The sequence below is a fragment of the Heloderma suspectum genome, chromosome 3 (genome assembly GCF_057233095.1).
Source record: "Heloderma suspectum isolate Gila_16-S chromosome 3, 16-S_ref, whole genome shotgun sequence".
Taxonomy (NCBI): domain Eukaryota; kingdom Metazoa; phylum Chordata; class Lepidosauria; order Squamata; family Helodermatidae; genus Heloderma; species Heloderma suspectum.
The window spans coordinates 2424263-2452221 of record NC_139460.1 but is presented as its reverse complement, the minus strand read 5'-3'; the positions used below and the strand labels follow the sequence as shown (position 1 = coordinate 2452221).

The 27959-nt window shown below is 56.5% G+C and overlaps 1 protein-coding gene across 4 annotated transcripts; it reads right to left on the bottom strand.

Annotated features, from left to right (window-relative positions):
* Positions 1-329: 329 nt before the first annotated feature.
* RHOG (ras homolog family member G) lies at positions 330-27959 on the bottom strand. Of its 4 annotated transcripts, none has more exons than XM_084842173.1 (2): positions 27893-27959; positions 330-2882 (listed from the first exon to the last, which is right to left on the bottom strand). In XM_084842173.1, exon 2 carries the CDS (start codon positions 2838-2840, stop codon positions 2265-2267), a length of 576 nt encoding a protein of 191 aa, XP_084698299.1. In that variant the 5' UTR covers positions 2841-2882; positions 27893-27959; the 3' UTR covers positions 330-2264. The 4 variants fall into 4 exon arrangements, with proteins under 4 accessions (XP_084698299.1, XP_084698300.1, XP_084698301.1 ...); XM_084842174.1 differs by lacking the exon at positions 27893-27959 and adding an exon at positions 15882-16019 and having other exon boundaries at positions 331-2882; XM_084842175.1 differs by lacking the exon at positions 27893-27959 and adding an exon at positions 26171-27134 and having other exon boundaries at positions 337-2882.

Genomic DNA, 27959 nt, shown 5'->3' with positions numbered 1-27959 from the left:
CTCTGTGGAATGCAGCGGATGCCTCTGGGCAAGGACCAGAGCTTTGGGGTGGAGCACCCGCCAAAGGTCCCAGGTTTGACTTGTGTCTCGAACTCTGGAGAGCCGTGGCTGCCACTCAGACCAGCCAGTGCTAAGCTGGGTAGACCAAGGGCCTGGTGCTGAAGGAGGCGGCTTTCGGGGCCAAGGCTCGTTGGACTTGTGTGTGTGCAGTGGAATTGGGTGTGTCCATCTGTCTGTCCCCTACAGAAATGCCCAACAGGGGTGTGGCTAGGCATGTCGAAAGATTTGGGGCCCTAGGCCCATAGGGCACAGATCTGCATATGCTGATGTATAATTACTAGGATGGATTTATTTAAATTTCACAGAAGGCAAAGCCTGCCAATTCTTATCCAAACCTTCTCAAAAAGGAGGCTCAGGGGAATAGAACCAGGGCCCAGCAGCGCCCCTTATGCCCAACCATCATTGTTCAGTTTTGTTCATGGGAACACAGCTATGGCGAGTCCAAAAATGGGGGGAACTGAGGATTGTGTCTTTATTTTGGGCTGACAAGGCACAACACTCTGGATGCTTTTGCACAACACAATTTAAAGGAGCAAACACAGGCACCACGGCTGAGAGAGGAAGGTCACTTCCTCCTTTGCTGAAGGAAGAAGACACGCCAAGGCTGCCCTTGCACAGAGGCTCGTGCCACTGCCCTGCCCAATCCAAACAGCAGCCAGGTAACAGCCCAAAGTTCATTAGTCAGATGAAGAAAAAGCAGGAAGTGTCACCACCATGTTGGGCTGTGTGGGGTTGCAGTGGCAAAGGCACCAGGAGGCAATGGGGAAAGAAAATCGGAATGAGGATGCAATCCAGCCTGATTGCATTGCCCAAAGCATAGCATTCAGTATCTCCTTGGGCATCCAGGACACCAGGAATCTCGGCTTTAAAATCATTCGAACAGGTTTCTCGTTCATATGACTGTGGGGCTGAGCCTACTAATGGACAGGCCAAGTGTGGTTTCAGAACCCAGAGGGGGTCTGAGTTAGAATTTCAGTAAGGGGATGGGGTGGGTCTGTAATGTTCTGCTAAATGCAGGAAACTGGAGTTTGTTCTTTTTACTGTGAGGTATGGGCTTCTATCATCTGTGGAAATGCAAAAACCCAATTTCTTCCAGGCTGGGGAGAAGCAGAGCTTTTTTTCCAGAAGGAATAGGGGGGGAAGGACCATAGGCAGCCAGTTTGGCCACACCCTCCAGCCTTGTGAACAGCTTGACTCAGGAAGAGGAACTCCTCCAGGAATGGGATGTCCATACCATCTTTTAAGAAATGAAGAGAGAAGCACAAAAACGACCCACAGGTTTAAATCACCTCTCATTTTGTAAACTGGTTGTGCTGTCCAATGGGATTCCGAAGGCAAGAAAGCGTTCCAGGTGCAGTGGCTGGAAGGGAACCTCTCTGAGAAAGACAAGACAGCAGTGGGGTGAGGGAGGGATCCCTGGGCCTGAGATGTTGGGGTTCAGGGATGCCCTTCTGAGAATCAAGGGGCCTGCAGAGGCAGCTTCTTTGGTGGCAGCTGTCAAGTTCAAAACTCTAACTAGGAGGCCATTTCAATTCTGCCTGCTGGGTAGAATTTCCAACTGTGTCTCAGCACCTTGTTGGCCATGCCCCCGCCCCCGCCCGCTGCAACAGACAGTGTCTATTAGGCCCGAGTCGGAACACCAGCTGACGAGGCACGTCGCGGCAGACTGCTGTCTTTGGCATCTTGTCTGTGCCCGCCTGGGATGTCCTTTCTGCCCACAGTATCTAGGAGCATTTGTTTTGGCCAAAGGTTGAGTGGAGCACTGGGCAGCAGAAAGCCTTTGCCTTGAAGGGCGTGGCAGAAATGGGCTTCTGACAAGCAAATGGGAAGGCGGGTTTTGGCCTCGCTGCAAGCAACAGAAGACATCTCAGATACGCTATGCATGTATTAGTGCAAATGTGGCTCTTCTTCCCTGTTGTCAATGTTAACAGCCTGAGTATCTGGGTACCCAGACGGAGTGACCCTTCCTTCAAAGGAAAAGGAAGCCAGGGCAGAAGTGACGGAACCAGCTGGCACAGAGAGAGGGAGTCTCTCTCGGCGTAATCATCTGGAAAAAAACAGGCAGGAGGGCCGCTGATCCTGCATCTAGCCGGGGCAGTGGGATGGGAAGGGCATCCAGCTCTCTGGAGTCCCCAACGGACCACCCACCCCAGGGATCACCAGCTTGCAGCAGGGGTGGGGAGGCGAGTGTTGGAAGGCATCCTTCACAAGAGCACACACGGTTTTTTGGGCTTGGCCGGGGCCGGGTTGAGGACGGCTCTCACGGCCTCTGTGAAGACATCTTTAATCCCCTCCTGGTTGAGCGCGGAGCACTCCATGTACTTGACGGCATGGATCTGCTTGGAGAGGCTGATTCCTTGCTGGGTGGTGACGGGCAGCTGGTTCTGCTCCTTCAGCTTCTTCAAGGCCTCGGGGTTGGCCCGGAGGTCCTTCTTGGTGCCCACTAAAAGGATGGGCACGTCGGGGCAGTGGTGGCACACCTCTGGGTACCACTTGTGCTTCACGTTCTCATAGGAGGGTGGGCTGGCAACAGAGAAGCAGATGATAAAGACGTTGGTCTGGGGGTAGGAAAGTGTCCTGAGACGGTCATATTCCTCCTGGCCGGCTGTGTCCCACAAATTGAGGTTTATAGTCCTGCCGTCCACTGTGTTCTGTGCACTGTAGTTGTCGAAGACAGTGGGGATATACTCATTGGGGAAGGCGTTGGTCGTGTAGCAGATCAGCAGGCACGTCTTGCCCACTGCGCCGTCGCCCACCACCACGCACTTGATGCTCTGCATCGCAGCAGTTCAGGCACCTCCTCTCAGTGCTGCTTCAGCAGTCTGAAGGGGAAGACGGAGAAGGATGATACGATCAGGGTGAGAAGGGGGGGGCACTGCCCAGCATGCCTGGCCAGCTTAATCAAAGCCATTTCAGTAGGACCCACCTGGCTTGCCATTCATTTAATCACAGCATCCCTTGCAGCACAGTTGTACGTGTTGACAGTTGACGAAATAATAGCAATGCACTTCAGAGCCCTTTGATGCTGTTCCTTTAAGTCTACAACACTTAAGGCTGTAGTATTATTACTTGCTTTACTATAATTTCCACATATCGTACATTTGTAATATTATATAAGCCACTTTGGGCAAATTTTTTATACAGCTGGCAGCTTTAAAAGTGCTGCTGATGCTGTTGGTAAACAGTATTGTCATAACTTGTGTTTCTGCTTCAAATGGTTTGTGTGAAGTGGGATTACGGGAAGTTTTTCATCTTCACAATGAGGTGGAGGAATGAGCGTGTTTTAATGTTGCTCCAGCTCACCATTCAAGGTACAGCAGAAGGCATGGCTCAAATGTGCATCAGATAACCCACCTATTTGCACAAGCGCCCACACTACCTTGTCCGCCTAATGCATTGGTGCAAAACTCAGCTTTCCAAGAATTGTATCTGTAACCTCTAAAAGCAATCTTCTACCCCATGAGCAATGCCTGCTGGAGTCTCCCGGTGCTGGAGTTGGGTGGGAGAAATGTGTAGGCAGTTCTCCCAATACTCATCTACTTTAGAGCCCATCAAAGGCCTCAAGCCAGGTGCTGCAGTGTGTGTGTGTGTGTGTGTGTGTGTGTGTGTGTGTGTGTGTGTGACTACTCCTGTTTAACTGTCTTTCTGGCCCCCAAACTGTCATTGCCCTGAAATTCCCATCACATGTGATGCCCTTTACTTCTGACCAGACGTGTTTTTTTAAAATTTGCTTTGGCTTTAAACCTGTCCCGCCCTTCAGGAAGGAGAGCTACTGCTAAGCAGCCAGGACCACGCAATATTAAGGGGCACCGAGGGAGGCGCATGCATGCAGGGCTAGGCGCCCTATGGGAGAGGTGGGCATGCAGGTGAGCCCTGACCCCCACTAGCAGCCGCAGCAGCACCGCAAGGGGCCTAGCCGGCCTTGGCAAGTGCCTGCGGCTGCCGCCGCTGTTCTCTCACACAGGCTCTAACCTCCCCGGTCCAGCCATCAGCAGCTTGGGGGGGGGGGTGCAACAGCTGCAGAGCAGCCAAGACATACCTCCCCCGCCCACACCCTTTTCCAAGGCCCATGCTAACCTGCTCAAGGCAAGAGAGCACTCTGGGTTGAAGGGATGGGACTGGGGGCAGGGAGTGGTACAAAGGGTCAAAAGCAGGACGAGGCCTCATGCCCAAGCCAAAAGGTCCAAGGGAGCGGGTGGTGCGGATGCAGCAGTGGGAGTCGGGGCAGCCCTGCTTTGTGCCAGGTCAATCATCCAGCAGGCAGACATCAAGGGCAATCCTGATGGGGCAGTGTTACAGCTGTCTAGCCTTCAACATGACATAAAAGGAGTCCTGTCAGATCCAGCCAGGAGCCTATCCAGCCCAGCCCTGTTTCCTGTGGTGGCCACCTACATGCCCAAATGGGAAGCCCACAACCAGGACAGGAAGGCAGCAGTCTTGAGAGGCATGCTGCTCCTGAACATGGAGGATCCATGCAGCAGCTTCTGCCGTACTTGGAGCTGGACAGTGCTGGGGGAGAGCGAGGAAAGGCCACTGGTCATCACACCCCAACTCATGACAGCTGGCCAAGGCAGCCTACACGTACCCAGCCACTGAACGTCCCGTCCCCCCCCAGATCCTGGAGTCACCAGTTCATGGCCAGCTGGGGCTTCAGTCATGGCACATCCTTCTGCTCCTCACAAGCAGACCCGCCTCCCCCCCGGAAAGGGGCTGTGCGCCAAGGCCACCGTCCAGGTGCAGCCCCTTTGCCCCAGCGCTGTGTGCCGCTCCGGCTGGGCCTCCCTGCAGCCCTGGGAGGGGCTCTGCCTAGGTTTAGTCATCGGCTGTGACCTCACCAGAGACTTGTGATCCAGCGCTTGCCTCTGAATCACTTCCCCCTCTGCAGCAGCAGCCAGCAGCTTGGAGCTGCTTTGGGGCTGCCTGGCAGCTGCCCACGGGCTTCCTCCGTCCCCTGCAAACCGCCTCTCCCATCTCCTGAGGGACAAGCAACTGTCTTCCCACTGCCTCCAGCCAGCAGAGCCATGAAAGCATGAGATGCCTCCCTTGAACCTGGGAAGGTCTCTTGCACTCCCAGGGGCTGGACGGGGCATTTGAGGCCGAGAGCGCTCTGTCTGGATTTGTTCACCGTCCTCACCGTCCTGTTTGTGCCCTGCCCAAAGCAGGCAACCTTGGACAAAGACAGACAATCGCAGAAACCAGACCATGTGGAACTCTGTCCCCCAGTGAAATTCCAACTGGCAAGAAAAGCGGCACGCGGCTTTTTCTTCACACTCAGGCTGTAAGTGGTTGCAGAAATCACAGCTCCCCCTTTGCGATTCGTGGATCACCTATTACTTGATGGAATCCCTCCTACCTGAGGGCTGGATACAGCTCAACATGCGTTGGGCTTTTCAACAAAGTCTTAAAGACCAACACACTTGTGGCTGCACAGGCTTTCATGGGCTGGATCTTGCTTCCTCCAATGCATGGAGGGCTACTCTAAAGTGGCAGGGAGAGACACACATGGATGGTGGGGGTGGGGGATGCAGAAGCAGTGGCGTCAAAGGGAAACGACGAGCAAAACAACCTGACCTCTGATAATTACATACAAGCTTAAATCGACGTGTGTACGCATGGAAGCACGTACGCTATAACGCAGCGGCCACGGCCTGCATTTACTGTACTTCGGTTCCCCGAGTTCAGTGCTTGCAACCCCCCCCCCCCCGGATGGCGCTTCATGTGTCTGATGAAGTGGCTGGGTGTCAGTCTCTTGTCTCAACAGGCCCCTCTGTTTGGGCCGCAGAAAACCTTCCTGGGGGCGGGGCGGGCGGGGGGCTTCTCGGCTGTGCTCTGTGGCGTGGCTCACTCACTTGTCAGAGCCGGGCGGGGCAGTTGGTCTCCCCCTGCTCTTTGCCTGTGGATTTCGCCTGGTGTCTCCACAGGGTGGACAGTGCTGGGCTTCATGTCTTTGGAAGGGACTCTGGGCCTTGCGCCAGAACCTCCCGGGCCTGGTGCACACCCCTGCCTCCCTCTGCACCTGAGCAAACCCAGCGCACCACTGGGCTTGTGACCGGCAGGCAGTACGGAGCCACTGGATTAGCCAGGCCCTGGCATGAATCCCTGGGGCCCAGCCTCTGGGCCTTGCTTCTGACTCCAGCCTCAGCCATTCAAGGACTGGAGAACCCTTGGGCTACCTCTGGATTCTGGTGCAGCCACCCCCAGCCTCATCTACTGCCCATGCTCTTCTGTGGGAAGCTGACATGCTCAAATCACCCTGTGGGGACTACACCACATCCCAAAAGCAGCACAATAGTCTGCCCTTGTTCCCGTTTTGTTCTGCTGTGTTCCTTTGTTCCCTAACAACTTTTCTCCAAAAACAACTAGGCACAGGGGGAGTTGGATTGTGGGAGAAAGTGAATCATAGAATCATAGAATAGTAGGGTTGGAAGGGGCCTACAAGGCCATCGAGTCCAACCCCCTGCTCAATGCAGGAATCCAAGTCAGAGCATCCCCGACAGATGGCTGTCCAGCCTCATCTTGAAGGCATCCAGTGTGGGAAAGCCCACCGCCTCCCTGGGTAATTGGTTCCATTGTCGCATTGCTCTGACAGTCAGGAAGTTCTTCCTGATGTTCAGCCGGAATCTGGCTTCCTGTCACTTGAGCCCATTCTTCCGTGTCCTGCACTCTGGGATGATCAAGAAGAGATCCTGGCCTTCTTCTCTGTGACAACCTTTCAGATACTTGAAGAGTGCTATCCTATCTCCCCTCAGTCTTCTCTTCTCAAGGCTAAACATGCCCAGTTCTTTCAGTCTCTCTTCAGAGGGCTTTTGTTTCCTGTCCCCTGATCATCTTTGTTGCCCTCCTCTGAACCCTCTCTAGTTTGTCTGCATCCTTCTTCAAGTGTGGTGCCCAGAACTGGACACAGTACTCCAGATGAGGCCTAACCAGTGCTGAGGAGAGGGGAACTAGTACTTCCCGGGATTTGGAAGCTATGCTTCCATGAATGCAGCCCAAAATAGCATTTGCCTTTTTTGCAGCCACATCACATTGTTGGCTCATATCAGCTTGTGATCAACAACAATTCCAAGATCCTTCTCGCTTGTAGTGTGGTTGAGCCACCCCCATCTTGTAACTGTGCATTTGGTTTCTTTTTCCTAGGTGCAGAACTTGGCATTTGTCCCTATTAAATGTCATTTTGTTGTTTTCTGCCCAGCGCTCCAGTCTATCCAGATCACTTTGAATTTTGTTTCTGTCTTCCAAAGTATTAGCTATCCCTCCCAATTTTGTGTCATCTGCAAATTTGATCAGCATTCCCTGCACCTCCTCCTCCAAGTCATTCATAAAAATATGGAAGAGCACTGGGCCCAGGACTGAGCCCTGCGGTACCCCACTCGTTACCTCTCCCCAGTTTGAGAAGGTCCCATTGATAAGCACTCTTTGAGTCCGATTCTGTAGCCAACTGTGGATCCACCGGATCGTTTTTTCACCTAGCCCACTTTGAGCTAGTTTGCTCATCAGGATATCATGGGGCACTTTTGTGTGAAGTTATAAAAGGACCTGTGCTGCAAACAGAGGAACAAGGAAGGAAGATGTTCGCTTCGACCATGTCAGAAATGCACTCCCTCTTCTTGGCTATCTACAGTGCAATATGCTGCTTGCAGGGGAGGAAAAACCCAGGGGAATTCCCTGGTAGAGTTGCACATGAATTCCCCCTGCCCAGAAATTGCCCCATCAAGAAAAGTATAGGTCTATCCCCACTGGCACAAAGCCCTAGATGGGCTCCAGGGTGCCTCAGGGGGCTCAACTGTTCTTGCAGCCACACCCAAACCCAAATGACACAGCAGCGACTGCAGTGCAGATCACGTGTCTGAATCAGGCCTACAGCCCTCCCCACCCCCCTCGCTCTGCAATCTGTGCACATTCCTGTGCGTTGGGTGTCCGGTGCCTCGTCCCCACACTCCTCTGTCTGCACCTTCTGCTGTGCCACCGTAGGCTTGGATCAGCCCCCTCCCCCCTTTTGGCAAAGCTCTTCTGGAACCATCCAACCTGCCCCCGCAGGGCGGCCTGGCTTCTCCTCATTCGCCCCTGCTCATCTGTGGGTCTTTGGCCTCCCCTTCCCTTCCATGGCCTGCCCACAGACAGGAAGCCACCTGGAGTGTGCCATCGGCCCCCAGCAGGCAACCGTTAAGGAGCCTGGAGCAGGAGCAGGCGGTAGGGAGGGGAGGAAGAGGCCTGCTCAGTAAATAGAACAGTAGCCCTCGATATATTTAGCCCTGCTTAGGGCTCAGCCGGAGTGCAGCGTCCGGCTCTGATTACTGTTAATCACATCTGAAGACAACAACTGAGAATTCAGAGAAGAGCAACCGAGACACACAAAAGGTTTCTTGGCAGGGCTGAGCTCTGCGCCTCTCGCCAAATGCTGTCCTCTCATGCACTTTGCTTCCCAGATAAGAGAAGTTCGGCAAAGTAGGCCAGAGCTCAAAGCAAGATGGAAGGCAAGAGGAAGCACGCCAGAAATGTCACTCGCAGCTGGAGACAGCCACCTGTTAAATTTGGGAATCTCTCCACACTGAGCTGTGATGGATGCAGCAAAGCGTCCTCTGGCAGTTTCAATGAGCCCTCTTAGGGACTTGGCTCGAAGCAAGAGATCGCACGTGCGCGCTGCTGGCAAAGCCTCACGTTTTTTCAGAAAGGGTGGCTCCTGTTCTCCGTGGAAGTATCCAGGCACCACTGACTTGGTGAAAATCGTACCATCGCTCCATTTTCAGTCCCTGGCATTTCCACTTCAGAGGACCTCCAGCTACAGGTCTGGAATGACACTTCTCTGCCTGACACCTAGCAGTCAAAGCAGACCAAAGAGGGCTAGAAGATCAACCCAGCAACAGCTACTAGTCACAAGAGTCCGATAAACCTCAGTTCAGGGCCACGAAATACCAGTACCTGGGAGACAAAGAGCACTTGCCTTTGGGCCCTGCTTGTGGGCTTCTTGGAGGCATTTGACTGTCCACCGTTGGAAGCAGGATGCTGGTCTAGACTGACTTTTAGTCCGATTCAACAGCATGCCTCTTATGTTCTTAGCTGGACTAACAATCTGACCCAGGAGAAGGCAGCTTCCTATATTCGTGTGATTAGCCCTGCCCTGCTTTTAATGGGGATGGGTCTTAACTCCATAGGAACAAAGGAAGCTGCCTTCTATGGGGCCAGGCCCCCTTGGTCCATCCGGCCCAGTATTGTCTGCACTGGCTGGCAGCAAGGGCTCTCCCTCCAGGACTCAGGCACGGGCCTTTCCCAGCCTGAATTGGAGGTGCTGGCAGGTCTGAACCTGGCACCTTCCACACGCAAAGCAGGGGCTCTGCCGCGGCGCTATGGCCCTTCCCGTCTCATTGGTAGAGCACGTTTTGCATGAGCGACGGCTGATTACCTTGCTGGGATGGCTGGAAGTGTCCAACTGTTAAAAGGTCTATGCAAAACTTTGTTTCCATAATTTAGTAACGTTCTGTCACAGATCCACCTCTCTCTATAATCTGTCATTCCTCTCCTTTGCGTTCCATTAAGGTCTATGCAACAGAGTCTTGTGCCACCTTCAAGACCAACACAAGTATCACGGCATAAGAAGCCTTTGTAGCCTCTGTCACACGCACGTTATTCCTGAAGGTGCCACAAGACCCTCTGCTGCTGTTTTTGCTGCAACAGACCAACAGGGCTGCTCTTATGCCTCTGGAGATGGAAGTCAGAGGCCACTGTGGACGTGGGTTTCTCCTTTCCCTCTGTTGGGGCTGCTTTCCCTGGGGCTACTTCAGACCTGTGCCTGAGAAAGCTCCATGATGGCTTGGTGGGGTGTGTGTTGAGGGTAACATTTGCTTGTTCCAGTAATTAGAAAGTACAAATCTCCTTGGGTGCCTTGGTAGAAAGGTGGTATAGAAATGCAATAAATGCATAAAATAAATTTTGAATGTACTGTATTCTAGTTAAGAAGGGCTGCACTGCAAGCACAACGGGAACCGGTGCTTCTGACAGCAACCCCAGAAATGCTAGTTTCCAGAACGGGACAGGTCAGCAGAGCTCCCTTCCCTGAGCTCCGTTGAGCTGCCCCATTCCGGAAATGAGTGTTTCGGCACGTTTCCAATCGAGGCTGGATCCGCTGGCTTCCTGTTCCACTAGCGTGCGGGCAGTGTTGCAGTCCTGAGAGTCCAGGCAGCTCAGACCAAGGGTTTGCCTGTCAGACTGTAGTCAGAGGATGCTGCTGTCATGAACAATGCCACCTCAAACCCAAGAGCAGCTGCCCTGTGGTGCGCCAGAGGGCTCGGCGCCATCACCAGGGCCATTCAGCAACTCTACACAAACAGCCTCTCTGGTGCAGCCTCCCGCAACCCGGTGTCTTCCAAATGTGTTGGACTACCACTCCATTGGCCACGCTGGTTGGGGATGACGGGAGTCGCAGTTCAATGCGCCTGAAGGACATCGGGTTGGAGGAGGCTATGCTGGAGCTCCCACCCTGCACGCCATCAAGATGCTGATAAGGCTCAGCAAGCACCGAGAAGCAACCAGAGCCCATGCGGAACGAGCACCTGGAAGCCTCGGATGAGCCAAGGTGGTGATGAAAGACGCTTCAGCAGGATGGAGGGGGCCCTGTGGGTCATGCCCTGGAGGGATCTTTTGAGCCTGTGTTCAACAGAACAGCCATTTCCCGCCTGAGCAGGCTCAGAGACTGGAATACCCCCGGATAAGCAGGCAGCGGAAGAGGCTGGGAGTGCCTTTTACCAGCTTCCTCTAGTGCGGTGGTCCCCCTGTTCTAGAGAGGGAGGATCGTGCCATGCTTATGTATGCTCTGATAATCTCTAGGATAGACGACTTCAGTCTGCTTTATGCTGGGCTACCCCTGAAGACAACCAAGAAGTCACGGCTGCTGCAGTAGATCACTGCTCACCTGAGTGATGTAAGGAACATTTCCAGCCAGCATTGCAACAGTTACGCCGGCTGCCTATCCGCTCCCAGGCCCAATTAAAAGTACCAGTGCTTGCTTTCAAAGCCATTCATGGGCTGGATCTACGCATCTTGGAGACTTGCAACCACCCCCCCCCCCCACACACACAGCCAGACACCTTCTGCACTCTGCAGGTCAGACCAGGCTCACAGGCAACAGCTCTGTTCTTTGTGACATGCCTGTTTGTGACATGGAGGCACACTGTGTCTGAACATGGAGGCCCTATTTGGGTCTCATGGCTAGCGCCACTTGGCTGATCTCTCCATGATTTTGTCTCATCCTTTTCAAGTGTGTAACACAGGGATGGGGAGACCGTGTGGCCGCCCCAGATGCTGTTAAGATGCCCCCCGCCCCCGCAGTATAACAGAAGAGCTCATGGAGGACTGATCTGCTACCAGATGCTGGACTAGGTGGATCCCTGGCCCAGTCTTCTGTTTTAGCCATCTGGTCCTGGCTATTGGGTGGATCCCATTCTGGGTCTGAGGGAGAAGAGAGTGGCAAGAGGCTGTGTCCCAACGCACGACCGTTCCATTTCCCCGCCCCGGTCCACGGAGGAAAGGATCGAGGACGTGGGTGTGGCTGGCTTCACTGCTAGAGAAGAGGAAATGAAGAGCAGTTTGCAGAAATCTAAACAGGAAACCAGCGAGGCCGGGACAGCCCAAGACAGTCTGGTGCCTGAGCCAGAAAATCCCCCCACCCATGCTTCTGCAGGGGACGTTCTCCACAGAAAGCCTCATTAATGGGAGCAGCGTAAGACGACACCGTTCTATGGTGGGGCCATACCTCAGTGTGATGGAGCACATGCTTTGCATGCGGGGGGTGGGGGGGACAGGTCCCCGGATTCTCCAGGTAAGGCAAGGAAAGAATCCTGCCTGAAACTCTGGAGAGCCACTGCTGCCAGTCAAATTCAACAATCCTGGGCTAGCTGGACCAAGGATCTGACTCAGTACATGGCAGTTTCCTATATTCCTGTGGGGCTTGCACAGAAGAACTTGTGCCCCGCATCGGGCAGATCTGGACAGGGACCTAGGGTTGCTGTGCTGTCATCATTGCTGGAACTGCATTGGACGGGGGGGGGGGGGGGATATGGGACAGCAGGCAGAACAGAAAGTTGACACAGCAACGGCTGGAGGACATGCTCCAGGTTTTCCTGGGAAGCCTGGCCAATCCAGAGGCTTCACACAGCCTCCCGCTCACAGGGGCCGATCTTGGACACCCCACTCCCACCTTGTGCCTGAAGGGGGTGCGGAGGGCTGAGCACACCCGGGCCCTTCCGGGCGCAGCCGTTCCGTCTTTCCAGCAAGTTCTGTGAATGAGGCAGGGCAGCTGCACGGTAAAAGCCTCAGCTGGAAGCACCCCTAGTCCTCAGCCGCTCATCAGGCAGGCCCAGCCCATGGAGTTCTCCGCCAACGTCCTGGTGCTGTGCCACCCTTGCAGGCACCGAGTCCTCTGCCTGGAACTGCCTCTGGCCACGAAGGAGGCCGTTCTTCCAGGAGCTGCAGGCCAGCGTTGCGGCAATGGTTCAGGTTGCAGAGCAGGACACGAAACTTCCTGAGCACAGTTGAGTAATGGAACGTCTGCCCACGGCGGGAACTGCTGGTAGGCCATGGGGTCCCTCCAGATGCTTTGGGCTACAACTCCCATCAGCTCCAGTCAGCATGGCCAATGGCCGGGGATTATGGGGGGGGGGTTATTCCAAAATATTTGGAAGGCAGCAGGCTGCCTACCCGATCTCCTCCTTCCTCGAAAGCTCACAGCTCGGTGCCTTGAGCTGGTTCTGAGGACAGGGATTCTTCTGCTCCTGTTTGGAAACTTTCTCAGAAAACAGGGGTCCTGGAAGTGTTTTTAAGGGTGTGGTGTGGGTCTCACTGTGGTCCAATATTAAATTAAAAACTAAATTCACGGAGATCCCAACTGTACTGAAAAGATAACAGTCATGAAAGTATATCATGACTGTTATAGAGCGGCAGAAGAGCCAGAAGTTCCCTGCTTGGGGCTTGGCCTCCTCGCTCTCCGCCTCAGCTCCCTTGGACGCGTCACACGCGCCTTCTTTCGCTTGCTGCAATGTGTCACTCACCTGTAATTCACACCACACCATGGCCAGCCTGTTGCATTCCCACCATTCCCACGGCTTCGTTCTGTCCACCCCGCCCCGTTTTCTGCTTTCTTTCTCCCTGAATCTTGTGCTGCCACAGGAACAGAGGAGGCTGCTGTATCCCGAGTCAGACCTGCCTCGGTCCACCTAGCCCAGTATTGCCGGAATGGACTGGGAGCAGCAGCTCCCCAGGGGTTCAGGCAGAATTCCTTCCCAGCCCTGCCTGGAGATTCTGCCGGGGATCTAACCCGGGATCTCCTGCATGCAAAGTGGGGGCTCGGCCACTGAGCCACGGCCCTCCTGCTGCATGCGGGTTTGCAAGGTGGACAGGCGATGTGCTTCTGCAGCCTTCTCCAGCCTCCTGCCCTCCAGATGTGTGGGGCTACATCCCCCAGCATCCCACAGCCAGCAGGCCCAAGAGGGATCCTGGGAAGGGCAAGGCAGGCCTGGGGCTCACCCTGCAGAATGCAGCTTGGTGGCTTCCCCGTCCCCACCCATCCAGCGAACGTCCCCCTGAAATTAAATGCGTCTGCCAGGGCCAGCGCCAAGGGTAGGCATGGCCAGGCACCTGCTGAGGACCCACACCCTGGCAGGGGCCCACGCACAAGAGCCCCCGGCTCTGCTCCTCACTGCACCGTTGCCACCTGCCTGCCTCCTGCGGCGGCCCAGACGACGGTGGAGGTGAGGACCAGGAGGTGCTGTGGCTGCTTGCCCCTGCCTGCCAAGCCAGCACGTGGCAGCGGTGAGGAGGAAGTGGAGGAGGAAGTGGAGGAGGAGGAGGAGCAACGGGGGGCCATGGTGGCACGGAGGTGGATTCACCGGGGGCGCGGGGGGGTCTTGCCCAAGGGCCGCAAACACCCGGAGCTGGCACCGGCCCTCCTCCTGCGCTTCCTCCGGAGGGGGAGGCAGCTCTTCCTGTCGTCATGGTGACCTCACAGTTCCCGCCCCCTGGAGGAACACCTTGCCAAGGCCCAGCGGGCCGCCCCCCGTCCGCACGGCCCCGTTCCGGCTCCCGGGCACCCCAGTCGGCCCCGCCCGGGGCTGTGGCACACGGCATGCTCCTCGCGGCAGGGCCCAAGTCCCCCCCGGCCCCTGCAGGGAGCCAGGCGGGTTTTCTCCCCCCCACTCCTGTGCACGAGATCTTTGCGGCTACCGGAGTCTCTGCCCGAGCAGCTGGACCCCAAAGTAGCTGCTGGAGCCTTTGCATGTGAAACCCCTCTAGGCCCAGAGCTCCCCTGCCTGCGATCCTGGCCAGCAGCCCCGGCTCCATGCCGCGCGCTCTCCTTCCGGCTGGGCTCCGGTTTGTGTGCCAGGCACCCCATCGGCAGCCCTTGGCTTGTATGCCTGAGACAGAGCGGCACAGCGAGGCTAGCATGAGCGGATCCGTCTCCTGTGGGAGGGCGCGCACAAGCTTGGGAGCCCCACAGAGCTCCTCTTCGACCGGGCCGCTGTCCTTTCAAAGCCCTGGTCAAAACCTGCTCAATACAGAGACGAGCGACATGCCCTCATTTTGCTCCTCTGGTCAGTGCCTCTGGAAAATTCCAGAGAGGCCACAGTCAGACACGCTGGACGCCCACATCCCAAGCGCTCGGGGGAGGCTGCAGTGTGTTCTTCCCACATTATATTCACCATGCAAAAGCAGCAGTAATATGGAAATGCCTGAATTTGCGTACTGCTGCCTCACCAGAGAACCTGACCTGGAAAACAAACCTTCTCTGTTGTGTGGCAGAACCACAGCCTGTCCCCCACCGCCCTGATATCACCCCTTGCATTCCAGGCTGTAGCGTCTGCCACAAGCAGACTGCAGGCGCAGTTAAGAGAGCACAATGTGCATTTCTTTAACGGGGAACTTGAGTTATGGGGATGTGCTGAGCACATGCACACACACAGCTAATCCGACTTCGACTATGTCTTGTCTTGCAACGTCAAAGGTCAATTAGACATAATGTTATTTGAGCGGCAGGGCCACCCTTTAAGCACCTTCCTCGCATTGTGTTCAGCAAGCCGTTTTCCCTCCAGAGCCAAACGCAGGGAACCCCTTTTTTGTGACTGTGCTATAACAGAAGCAAGCTGTGTACAGCGTATGGGGCCAATTGGCTAGTGCCTGTGATGTCACCAAGCCATCTCTCCCCACCACTTGATCAGTATTGCAACTCATTAAAAAAATTAAGGTGACAAATGAACATTTAAATGAATAAACATGAATGTGGTACTTAAAGGGGGCAGACAGCCCACTGAAGCACAAGAATTGGGGTGCACAGGCTGAACCAGCCTCTGATTCTCTGGTGTGTACACCTGTCATTTACACTGCAATGGCGAGAGGAAGCCAGGCCTACACCATGGGGGGAAAATTGCTGTAGCTCTTATTGCAACTTTGTACCTATAAAAAAAAAGGTAAAGGTGTCCCCAACCAGTCGTGTACGACTCTAGGGTGTGGTGCTCATCCCCGTTTCTAAGCCGAAGAGCCGGCGCTGTCCAAAGACACTTCCGTGGTCATGCGGCCAGCATGACTGAACACCGAGGTGCACGGAACGCTGTTACCTTTCCTGCCGAAGAGGCACCTATTTAGCGGCACCTATTTATCTACTTGCAATTTCTTGCTTTTGAACTGCTAGGTTGGCAGGAGCTGGGACTGAGAGTCAGCTCACTCCATCACACGGCACTCGAGTCTCGAACTGCTGTCCTGCCGACCTTCCGGTCTGCAGTTCAGCGTCTTAACCACTAAGCCATCCCCAAAAGTCAAACTGTGCCCAGCAGACTCACCCACAGGCCGCGCAAGCTGGCAGCAGGCCACAACGGTGCTGGACTACGAGGGCTCAGGAGCCACCTCTGCTGCGGCCGACCCGCCGGCCTTTGCCTTGCACAGCCCAGGGCACTCGGCTTTCACAACCTCCCTCCAATGGAGGCCAAGGCGGCTGATGCTGTCAGTGCCGCAGCCCCCGCCCCCCGGCTGCAGACATGGGGAGGATCCTGAGGAGAGTCAGCAGGGGGGAAAATTACAAAAGAGCCGACGCCGCCATCGCCACCACAGAGGCAGCTTCCCAGAAACAGCAGAGGAACTGGAGGCTCTCTTCCCATTTCAGAACTTCAGCTTTTGTGACGGTGTGGAAATGTGAGGAAGGCAGACACCCCAGCCATCTTCCTGGGCCACGTCCACCTCCTGGTGGCCCAGCCGGGCCCTCCTGCCTGTGGACGTGACTCTCCAGACGGGCGGGGCCTGCTGAGGCCGGTCCCACCGCCGCTCTCGCCTGCCTCGCCACTGTCGGACACACGAGCGAGGCTTGCGCTGGCTCAAGCCTCCTCTCTCCCAGGCCTCCCCCTCTTCACATGCGACACTCGTGGCAAAGCTGTGGCAGGCTCCGGCTGGGAGGCTGCTGTGGCCAGCCCCCGCCGCCAGCCGCAATACTGCTAGAAGAACACAGGCACGGGTGAGCTGGTCTTTGCAGCATGTGCTTGCCTGAGGGGGCCCGGGACACCAGAACGAGGCCCTGTCCAGGGGAGGGGACAGCAGCAGCAGCCGTGTCTTTCCGGCCACGGGCCTTAGAGGAGAGGAGCTCGAAGCTGCCAGTACCATGGCTGGGAGACTCCACAAGTCAGGAGTGGAGGCTCGGTCTGGCTGGGAAGGGAGGGCCTACTCACGAGCATGAAGGCCGACGGAGGACCAGGGGATGGGCGTGGGCTGCAGGAGCCGAAGGAGCACCCACTTCCGGAACTTCTCGGGAAGCCTGGAGGAAGGGAGGGGGAGCAGGGGTGACAGCCATCCCCTTCCGTCCTCCTCCCAGGGTCTTTGGCAGCAGGTTGGGGTGGTCTGGAAGGCCCCTGGGGAGGTGCCAGGTACACAGGCCCCCAGCCCACGACATGCATTTTGGCAAATACACAGTACACCAGCAATACATTGAGCAGCGCTTTTTTAAAAAAAACCTCACCAACTTTCATTTCCAAGGAGGAGGCAGCATCCCATGAGGCCAACTGAGGGGTTTTACTGATACAACTCTAAAAACAACAACTCGGTTCTCTCCCGGGTTCACTGTTATCTCAAGGGTGCGTTGCCCCCTTGACTGGGATGCAAACGAGTTAAACCAGGGTTTGGGGGTAAAGCGGGAGAAACAGGCCCAGAGCAGCTGGCCAGAGGAGAGCGGCGTGCCGTGCGCGGCCTCCATGGCGCTCCACCAGCGGCGGAGGCAGGCCCCAGCCCGCCGGCGCCCCCCGCTGCTCCCCCTTCCTGTGTGCGGAGCAGCACCTGCGATTCCAAGAAGGCCCTGCCTTGCCTCAGGGGCTGGGCAACGCCAGGGCGTGCCCTCCGAGGGAGGCCGGGGCCCTGGCCAGCCCGCTCTGTGGAGAGCCAGCAGGGCCTGCAGGCAACTTCCACCCGGGGCTGCTGCTTGAGCAAGAGGAAGCGGGGGAGAACACAGCGGGCCGGCCGCAGTCCCGTGACTCACTGCTCCAGCTGGGGCCCCTGGCCACCAGCCTCCTGCCCAGGAAGGAAAAGTCACTCATCTCACACGCATCAAAAAGGGAAGAAAACAAGCAGCGCCTGGCAGGCTTTTCGCTCCCCTCCTTGCTCTGCTGGGCCGGCTGGGGTTTCCCACCAAGGCGTTGCAGGGCCGTTCTGCATGGCGGGCCCCACAGAGATCACTTCCTAAGGGGCCCCAGCGGCCCCCCCACTCCCCCAGCACCTGGCTCCTGCTGGGGAGCGCTCCCTCACAGAAGCGCCACTGAGCGGCCACCGCCTCGACGCGGGCCTGGCCTCAGGGCCTAACCATGGGCCAGTCCTCGCAGCGTCGGAGCTGGTGATGGGCTCAGGCCGGAGCCTGCCCTCAAGGGCCCTCTCTGGGTGACGCAGGCACCCTGTCCCTTGGCCCGGCCGCAGGGGGGGGGGGACTGCCTGGGCCTCGGAGGAGCTCCCTCCCAGGCCTGCTTGGCAAGGATGACAGAGCAGGGCTGGGCCTTCCTCTGTGGTCTGTGGCTGCCGGGCTCTCGCACGAGAACTCCTGCCGCACACCGTGGGCCTCTGCACTGTGGGCTGCCTCAGGCAGGAGGAAGGGCTGGTGGCCAGACAGCCCCGGGGCTCTTCCACGGCCTGCCCTTGGCCCTCCAGCTCTGAGGCCAACTGACTGCCTGGTTCTGCTCAGGCCTGGCTCCAGCCAAGCATTGCGCGTGGGGCTCCAAAGGACCCACCCCCACCCTGGACCACCTGCCCGGCCAAGGTCCCTTGCTGTACGCCAGCAGCCGCTTGGTGCCACAAAATGCCCTGGGCTGGAGCTGCAGAGGACCCCCATTCCGGGGGGAACCTCCTTCTCCAGGAACAGCAGGAGCCAATGCAGGATGGAGGGAGCAGCTCAGGATCTACCCTGCAGCCACCTGGGGGATCCTCAGACTGGGTAGGCGGGCGGGCGGGGGAACAGGGAAAAACGGGAAAAGCACCCCCCCCAACCACAAACTTTTTTTTTGGTCTTTGGAAAAATACAGGAGAAAAATGGGCCTCCTCCCAGAATTTTTCCAGACTTTCACATCTCTAGCTTCACTGGTGGCCCAAAAGGACTGCTGCCCCAAGCAAACTCTTGGGTCGCGGAAAGCAACATCTGTGCGCAAGTCTGCATGAGGTGGTCCTCTGGCCTACCCGGCCATGCTCACGCCAGTCTGCCGGAGGCTTTGGAAACGTTTTCTAGCACCTGAAAATTAAGCCGCCTCAGATGTGGCGGGTGTCGGTGCTGGGTCCTCTCCAGGATGAGAGCGGGTGGAGCCAGGGGCTGAGAGTGCGGGCCAGCAAGTCTGGGGCTCAAATCCTAGCTCAGCCAGGAGGGGTCCTGAGGCAAGAATCTCTTCCTTGGCCTCAACCCCACACCAGCCAGATGAGAACTAAAAAATAACTCTTGCACAGCGTCCTTAGTGACTTCAGGTATTCCCCACATAAAATGTATGATGGTAAGTATACCAGCCTGCCTTAGAGGACTGGTGTAGCAACGATCAAGATAAGGCATGTGGAACACTATCAGCGCTTGAAATTTGCTATTCAAATGTTTAAATTATTATTATTATTGGAAAGAACCCCAGACAAAAAAGGAATATCCTTTATCATAATAATTACACATATTCCCAATCTTCAGTTGCCTTTCCAGCATACCTAATACAGCATTCTGTGTAACCGCAACGCCTGCGGCCGTTTAGTAGTGCAGGCTGAGATGGCCGGAGGTCTTGGACAGCCATCTGAGGGTTTCCCCCCTGCCCTATTAAGCTATTCCCAGTTGGTCAGATGAGAAGTGTCTGAGAAAACTGTGTTCTGCACAAAGTCCAAGGCCGCAGCACCTCCGGTGCTCATCTTCTCTATCTGACACTTCTCACTTTTTAGGGAGGAAAAAACCCTCCCACTCTAAAACAAAAGAGAGCTCCTGCTATAGTACGAACAAGGAAAAAAACAAATGAACTGGAAGGGATCGGGGCGAGGCTTGGGGCGTTCACAGTGGCCAGGCAGTACTGTGATACCAGCCCAGACGGGTCAGCAGGTGAAGGGACAGAGCCTCTCGGCCCACCAGCCTTCCCCAACCCGGTTCCCTCCCGATGTGTTGAACTACACCTGCCAGCATCCCAGCCACAGGCCGCACGTCAAGTCACATGTATGGCGCGGAATATGGATTAATCCTTTCTAAGACACTCTCAGAACATTTGCTTGTTTTACAGGAGGGGAACACTGAAGCCAAGTTCAAAAATGCCTGAGTAGGGGCCGGGTGCTCGGACCACACGACCAGTGATGCTGGCTGCCAGGCCCCGTCCAGGCCCAGTCTGAAGTGCTGGCAGCAGCCTAAGCAACGATGCAGGCTAACTGGTTAACCAGTTAGGGAACCTCCTTCAGCCAGAATTTAATTTCGGATGAGCTCTTGGGGGCCACATCCCAATGGTGGGCGGGGCCAAGGGCAGAAGGGGTGGGGCCTACATACCCCTGTCCTGTAGCTTTGAGCCCTTCCTGCCAGTGACTCCACCTGTGGAGAGGCATTCCAACTTCTCAGAAGGAGGGGGGCTGGAACTGCACAAAACCCAGGAAAGCTGGGGAAAGGGGGTCGGGCTGGACTGGGACCCCAGGAGGGCCGGATTTGGCCCCCACGCTTGAAGTTCCCCACCGCTGACCCAGCCACTAAAGCATGTTAATTTAGAACATGCAATCCTATGCTCACTTACCTGGGAGTAAGCCTCATTTCACTCAATGGGACTTACTTCTGAGTTGACATGTATAAGACCGCACTGTAAAAAAAGCATTTCCACTATCTGTTTTGGTTTCACGTCTTTGCAGACCTCTGCAACCACGCCCCATGACGGAATCACAAAGCAGCTAGCACAACCCTAAACCTTTGCTCTCTGTAGCGTGGCTTGGAAGATTTCAGGAGATCTTTCAAGGGAACTTTCCTGACAGAAGGCTTGCTTGCCTGGTCAGTACTTACCATGCAAAGCAGTTTGTTTTCATAAGATGAAACAAGGAAATGCCCTTGTTTGCTTATAGTACATATATGCTGAGAACTGAACAAAGCGCAGGCTCAGGTGCTTAAGGAGCACAGCCACAGGAGTCTACAAGATGCCCAGGTGGGAAGGGCGGATGGTGCTCCCAGTGGCAGGCAGGGTGGCATTTGGATCCTGGGGCAGATTCCTGGCACCTATAATGACCCGCCAGCCTCTGGCCCCATGATCAAGCCTATAATAATGACCTATTGTGACATATTTACAAAGCTTGACCTCACATTGCTATTAAGGCCGTGGCACTTTATTTACACAGAGAAGGGGAACTTGATGTGTTTGATAGGGAGCCATTGATGCTGTTTGAAGAGCGTAGGGCATCATTCAGATGTAACTCTAAACTGTGGTTTAGTGCTACATGAATGAGCTTCGGGTGGTGCACACCCCCTCCCCTCCTCCAGCATGACCCCAAGCAGGAGACCAAAAGCTTTTGCTTCCATCTAAAACTAGCTGCAGTTTGTTATTCTGTCCAAATCAGGAATGGTGGCTAGCTTTAACCACGGGTCCTGCAAATGAGCCAGGGTTGTAAACTACGGTTTGAAATTGACTTCTTTGGACAAATGATAGTGGAAACTAACCATAGTTTGTCCCGGTTCAGACATAATGATAAACCATGGTTAGTTGAGAACAGAACCAACTGATTCTGATCTTGTGCCACATCAGAAGAGAGGGGAGGGTGGAGTGCATGATTCTGAGGCTTGTTCAAGTAGCACTAAAGTTTAGTGTTGTGTCCAAGTGCAGACACTAAGTGTAAAGTTAACATGCTTGTCTTCAGATTTAATTTTAACCAGGCTATTCTGAAAGAGACAAACCAATGATATATATCTTTAATTTCAAAATCTAATTTAAAATGTTTAAACCCATGTTTATTTTATTTTTGCTCATCTAGAGCACAAGCACACACACTCCAGACACAGAACAGACAGAGAGACACCACACATACCACCTCTCCTTCACGCAGAGTGCGAGGCAAGCAAGCAATGGCGCAGAAGCCAAGAGGCCACAAAATGCGGCCTCCAGTGCTGTCAAATATACTACAAGTACAAAAACGCGCCCTGCTAATCCAAGCCAGCATGCGAAATACAGCCTCATCCGCTGCCCTTCTCTCTGGTTCTTGTTTCTCCATCGATTGCCCACTCTGTGGTCTTCCTTCAGCCATCTAGCCTGCCTCTGCCGCCACTCCACCCCCACCTCCTGGCTTTCCACATCTCCTGGAACCTCACCCCAGTTCTGTCATCCCCACAAAGCCACTCTTCTCCACAGCCTGTGTGTGGGTGCAAGCCCAGCCAAACGACAACTTATCCTGCTCTTACAGAAAGTGGACTGCAAACATTCCAACAGTCCTGTTCCTGAGCCTGCTGGGATGTTAAGTTCATAAACATTCCATAATATAACCCCAGCTCAGCCCATCCGAGTCAGAGGCTTCCGTGCCCCAAGAGCAAGACCATACAGGCACTGCAGAAGCCCCCCCCCGCCCCCCCCCCCCCCGCAGGCTGGCCTTTCAACTTTGGAGCCTGGTCGCAGAAAGGAAAAATGAGCTTCACCTTTTGGGGGAGGGTCTTCTCAGACGCCAAAGGCCACGATTCCTTTGACAGAACTTGTGGTACTCTGGCACAGGTTACCCACATAGAAAAGACATGCACCCCACACCATTTGGGGATGGTGCACCGCCGTTAACTAACTTGCTGCTTTTCTCAGCAGAACGGGACAGGGTTTTCACATGCTTCCATGCATCTTGCCGAGGAAAGCAGCACGTCTTTTACTGTGAACGTTGTTCGCACGAGGGCATTTCTCTGTACTTTCCCCACAATGGTGCATTCTGCCCTCCTGTGCAGTCCTTCTAGGCTACCCAGTGTCCAGCATGGGGGGGGGGGAGGTTTTGTCCCCACTGCAAAGGGGCTCCCGGGGCAGCATCCCCCCTACATCCCTGAGAGCTTCTGAGCACTGACCCTGCCCGTCTGCAGAGCCCCAGGCTTGGCTCTGCTTATTGGTGACGCCACAGTGTATCTGAGCGACACAGCCCAGGAACCGGTGTTTGTATGTGCAGGGCCAAGTAAAGACCTATATAGGTGGACGGGAGGAGTGTCCTGGGGGGCTTCAGCCCTTTCCCCTCCCTCTCCCTCACTTGAGCCCCTTGCAGTCCCACTCTCCAACTTTTTCTTCCAAAGACACACTGGGTCCCCACAACTTCCACTGCACCAGGGGCCTGCTTTGTCCAATGCTCTGTGTGCCCCCCACCTGCCACCCAGGAGCTAGGTTTCAATGGATGGGCAGAGGGGGGCTTCTTAAAGACGCGCTGCCTCTCTCTTCTCCCTCCAAAAGGGAGTCCTGGGTTGGGAGATGAGGGCCTGGATGCACGATGCTGCCCCCTGCCCCCTCCCCTTTCAGGCAGGTCTGTCGCCCTGTTCCTCAGGACGGCCTCCCCCAACCTGGTGCCTTTCAGATGTTTTGGACTACAACTCCCAGAATGCCTAGCCATTGGCCTTGTTGGGCGGGACCGATGGGAGTTGATGTCCACAACATCTCCAAGGTGCCTGGTTGAGGAAGGCTGCCTTAGGGACATTAAAGAAAGGACCATGCGGGAAAAAGCGAGTGGTCACATGGGCCCTGCACTCTGCACAGCTGGCTTGGCCACGGGTGGATTCCCTGGGCAGGAAGAGCCACCCAGTACCACCACCAGCACCACGCTGTTATTGACATTCACAAGGGACGTCGCCTTCCCGGCCACTTCTAATCCCCCTTCTTTATGTAGCATCTCATGTTTTGTTTGCTTGCCTCGCCTTGCCTCATTTCCCCAATTTTGCTTGTGCTAAACTAGCTTAGAGGGCTAGGTGAGAGCCCTTGAACCTGTCGCTTGACATCCAGTTGCCAGGACCCACTCTGAGCCCACCGGCAAAAGGCAGCCTGTAAATTAAGCTGTTGCGAACTAGCCCAAATGCAATTCAGTTAGCCACTGGATGGTGAGGATGGGAAGCCTTGTTCTTTTCCCACCAGCACTTCTCTACAACTAAACACACATGGTTTGAAAGAGGAGGAGACTGAAGAGGCCTTCGGATCATGGAATGCTGGGTTCCAATAGAAGCAGCCAGGATCGGCAAAAGCCTCTCGCATCTGGGAGAAAGAGGGGACCTTTCTCTGCACCAGGCCTGATCAAGCTTCAAAGAGACGCCTGCCCCCGCCCTCCTAAAGGGAGGAAAAGAGGACTGTCATATTTACCTCATGCTTTTAAGAGCTCAGAGGCTTCACGGGCATTCTTTAGGCCAGATTTCCCCAACCTGGGGCTCTCCACACATGTGCTGGACTACAACTCCCAGCATCCCCCATGCTTTAAGCCATCATGACGACATAGGATAGGAAACAGCCTTAGACCTGATCGGGTGGTTTGATCATCTAAGCCCAGCGTTGTCTGGCACAGCTCTCCAGGGTGGTCTCAGGCAGGGAAGGGGCTTTCCTGTCACCTCCTCCTTCCTGAGATCCTTTGAGCTACAGCAGCCAGTTTGAACCCGTGCCTGTCTGCGCGCAAAGCTTGTGCTACACCAACAACCTTGTGATGTAGGTCAGCCTTCGAGGAGGGTGTCGGGGCTGAGAAGAAGCGGTTGAATGAAGAATTCGTGGCTGAGTATCGAGTCTGCAAACAGGGACTTCCAGCTCAAAGCTCCATGGCTCTCAGTCCCACCGCCTGGCCCGTCTGTAGCTGATTCATGCGAGTCATGTCACTCTGCTAAACGTGGTGTTCCTCGGGGCAAATCCTTCCCACACAGTCAGGGAAAAGACCTCCCAGGAGATGGAGCAGAAACTCCCCTGGCTAAAGCAAGGCAGCCCGTTTCACAAGCTCCATGCCTCTCTGATCCTCTGGCCGGACCCTCATGCGCCTTTGCGTCTTGCTGCATAGGGAACCTTGCTGGCGGAAAGGTTCTCCACACACCCACCTCCGACCAGAGAGGCCTTGATTCCAAGGCTTGGGGGAGGGCAGGGACAGAAAGCAAGCCGCCAAGGGCTGCACTGAGGAAGGCAGCCCCCCACCCCATGGAAACTGTCAGTCCTGACACGCCCTCTGGCTCGGAGTATCCGACCAAGGACAGACCGAAGTGGAGCTGTGGCTGATTCTGATACCTCCCACGCCGTTTCTGAAACGTGAACCGCAACCTGACGCAGCACAGCCGATGCCAGGCAGACCATTGCAGGCAGGGGAAGCAACAGATCGTGACTGCTTGACTGGCAGATGATAGACCAGGCTCGCAACAAAAAGCTTTACGCAAAGCTATCCTGGCTCAGCTCCTAGGTCAGCTGATGCCCGAGCAGAACAGAACAGTCGCCAAAAGACTACCCGGTAACAGCAAGATGTGCACAATTAAAGCAGGCTCACTGCATGCAGAAGCAGTGATGTACCGGGAGTTAAAACCGAGAGGTAGCAAGCTCTCTGCAGGCCCACAAAGTGAAACTGGTTTGCCTGAAGGCGCCACCTGTCAGCTTACTTTCAGTATACCAGGACTGTTGTGGCTTGCTTATAGGTGGGCCTAAGTGGTCAGGGGTGCCACAGAGGCCGCCACGCACAACCCAAGAAGTCGGCTCAGGGACCTCCTGCCGTACTGCAAGAGATCTCATGGCACGCTTCTGCCTCAGATGTAGAGGCTCGTCACCCTGCAGACAAATGCGTTCCTTGGGGATGCCACCTCTCAAAACTGCAGAGGCCGGTGTGTACGGTGGACAAAACGGGTCAGAACTTCTACCCAGTTAAATGGGAGAGGCTGGGGCAGATTTTCAGCCTCCCAACTATGGGAAAGTGGAGAAAAGGCGCCTTGGGCTCTCATGGATGGCACACCATTCCCCATGGAAAAGCGAGGGGGGAGCGCAGACTCCCAAACCACGGAGTCTGCACGTCACCACATAGGGCCGTGATAGGATGCCTCCCCCTTTCAGTGAAGGACTGGACAGATTCGTGGAGGAAAGACCCATCGCCAGCTATTAGCTGGTACAACATCCATGCTCAGAGGCAGAATACCCCTGAGCAACACATGCTGGGGACAGGCCACAGGGCAAGGCCGTGGCCCTCGTGCCCTCCTGGGCGGCTTTCTGGAGGCATCTGGTTGGCCACCTTCTGATCGAGCAGGGCAATTCTGATGCAGCCATCGGGCACCACATTGGCAGCAGAGAGCCACAAGGCAGCGGCAACATGACCCTGCAGCAAATGTGGGTAGAGAGATGAGGACTTACGCTGGGGCCTGATTCTTCCCAACAGAGAGGCTTTAAGCAGGCTTCCAGACAGTACTCTGTGACTCCAGAGGTCTCTTCCAGCATAGTGGTTCCCTGCCAACTTGTGCCTCTGAGCTGGAAAGGACTGCCTGGGTCACAAGAGCTCAACTTCCTATGGGCAGCAGGCACCCGGCTTAAAGCATCAGAAGCGATGGAAGTTTTCTGGACCTTTTGGCATCCAGAGCCCACCCGGGGGCTCCCCCCTTCCGAATGAGCCCACCTCTTTCCAGGCAAACCTGGCACCAGCCTCTGAAAGCCCTTCAAGGACAAAGCGTCCTGCACACGCCCCTTAGCACCTTGCTCCGCTATGTTGTTGTTGTTCAGTCGTGTCTGACTCTTCGTGACCCCATGGACCACAGGCCTTCCTGTCCTGCGCTCTCTCCCGGAGCGTGCTCAGGTTCATATTCATTGCATCGGTGATGCTATCTAGCCATCTCATCCTCTGCCGTCCCCTTCTCCTTTTGCCTTCAGTCTTTCCCAGCATCAGGGTCTTTTCCAGAGAGTTTTCTCTTCGCATTAGGTGGCCAAAATATTGGAGCTTCAGCTTCAGTATCTGTCCTTCCAATGAGCACTCAGGGTTGATTTCCTTTAGGATGGACTGATTTGACCTCCTTGCAGTCCAGGGGACTCATACTTCATTGCCCATCCGGCTCTGCCAACGAAGGACTTTGCAAACTTCAAGGGCTCTGGCCAGCACTGCCTCCCAGAGCTGATGCAAAGATCTAGGGCTGCCACATTGGGCTCACAGGCCTCGGATGAAGCGCCTCCATGGATGTGGAAGAGGACTCTACCACGCCTGCTTCCGTGGAGCTTCAGGCAGGCTTCTGCTCTTCCCTCCACAGCACCCCTGGCGCTGCCAGCCTGGCACTGTCTTCCCCAGCCTTGTGCCCTCCAGGGGGGTGGGACTGCAACTCCCATCATTCCCAGCCAGCAGGGCCAGTGGGGGTAGGTGCAGTCCAGGAAGTCTGGAGGGCGCCAGGCCGGGAAGGCTGGCCTGCGTGGGGCAGGCTGTGGGGGGCCGAGCCTTCTGGCACCTTGGCCCCGGGCAACCAGTGGATCTGCCGCACAGGCGCCCCAGGGGCCGCTGCTTTGAAACGCTCCCTGCCCATGCGGGGGCTCGATGGTCTCGTCGGGCCCTTCCAACCCCACGATTCTATGAAAACATTCTTGCGGAGCTCCGGCTGTCGGGCGGCGCAGAAACGAGATGAAATAAACCACCAAGGCGCGGCTGCTGCTCCGTCTTCCCGCTCAGCGGATTTTCTGCGGACGAGGCAAGGCGGCTGCCCGAGAAAAGCTTCACCTGGGAGCGCCGGCGGCGGCGCGCGGCTTCTCCGCACGCGCGTGCCGGGCGCCACCACGTCCAGCGGTCGTGCGAACGGCCGGGGGAGGGCGTCGGGGGCCGGGGCCCAGCCAGGGAAAGGGCGGGCGCGTCCACGGGCACGGAGGGCGCCCGGGGCCAATGCATGTCTACTCGAGAGGCGCCGCCCCGCTCCACGGGGCTGGCGCTCGGGCAGGCGGGCGCAGGGCGCGGGCCAGCGGTGCCATCAGAAGTCCGGCCCGCGGGCTTGGCTGGGGCTGGCCCGGGCCCGCAGCCTGCCGCGCAGGGAGCCCCGCCGCCGCCCAGGCCCGAGCAAGCCGCCTGCTCGGAGCGGGCCCGAGGATCGGCCCCCGCACACGCGAGGGGCCGGAGCGGGCGGGCCCCGTCCCCTGGCGGCGCACGGGGGCCTCCCGCGGGGGCGCCGGGCCCTCCCGGCTCTCCCGCCGGCTCCTCGCTCGGAGAGGCGCCGCACGCGCGCCGCGCGCCGCGCCGGCGCCCGCCCCCCCGAAGGCGGCGCCCGCCCCCGCGCGCCGGGCGCGGGCTCCGGAGTCGGCGCGGCGGCCGCCCGCCCCAGCGCCCCGGGGCCGGCGGGCCGTGCCCGCGCGAGGGGCGGGGCGGGCCGGGCCGGGCTCTGCCCGCGCGCCGCGCCCAGGGCCCGTGCGCGCGGCTGAGGCGGGCCCCGCCGCCCCGCGGCACCCACCTGGGCTCATGTCGCTCGCTCGCTCGCTCGGGCGCCGCTGCCGCTCCGCGTCGCCTCGCCTCGCGGG

Excerpts from the sequence above, each read along its gene's own strand:
- RHOG (XM_084842173.1), bottom strand. The coding sequence starts at position 2,840 with ATGCAGAGCATCAAGTGCGTGGTGGTGGGCGACGGCGCAGTGGGCAAG.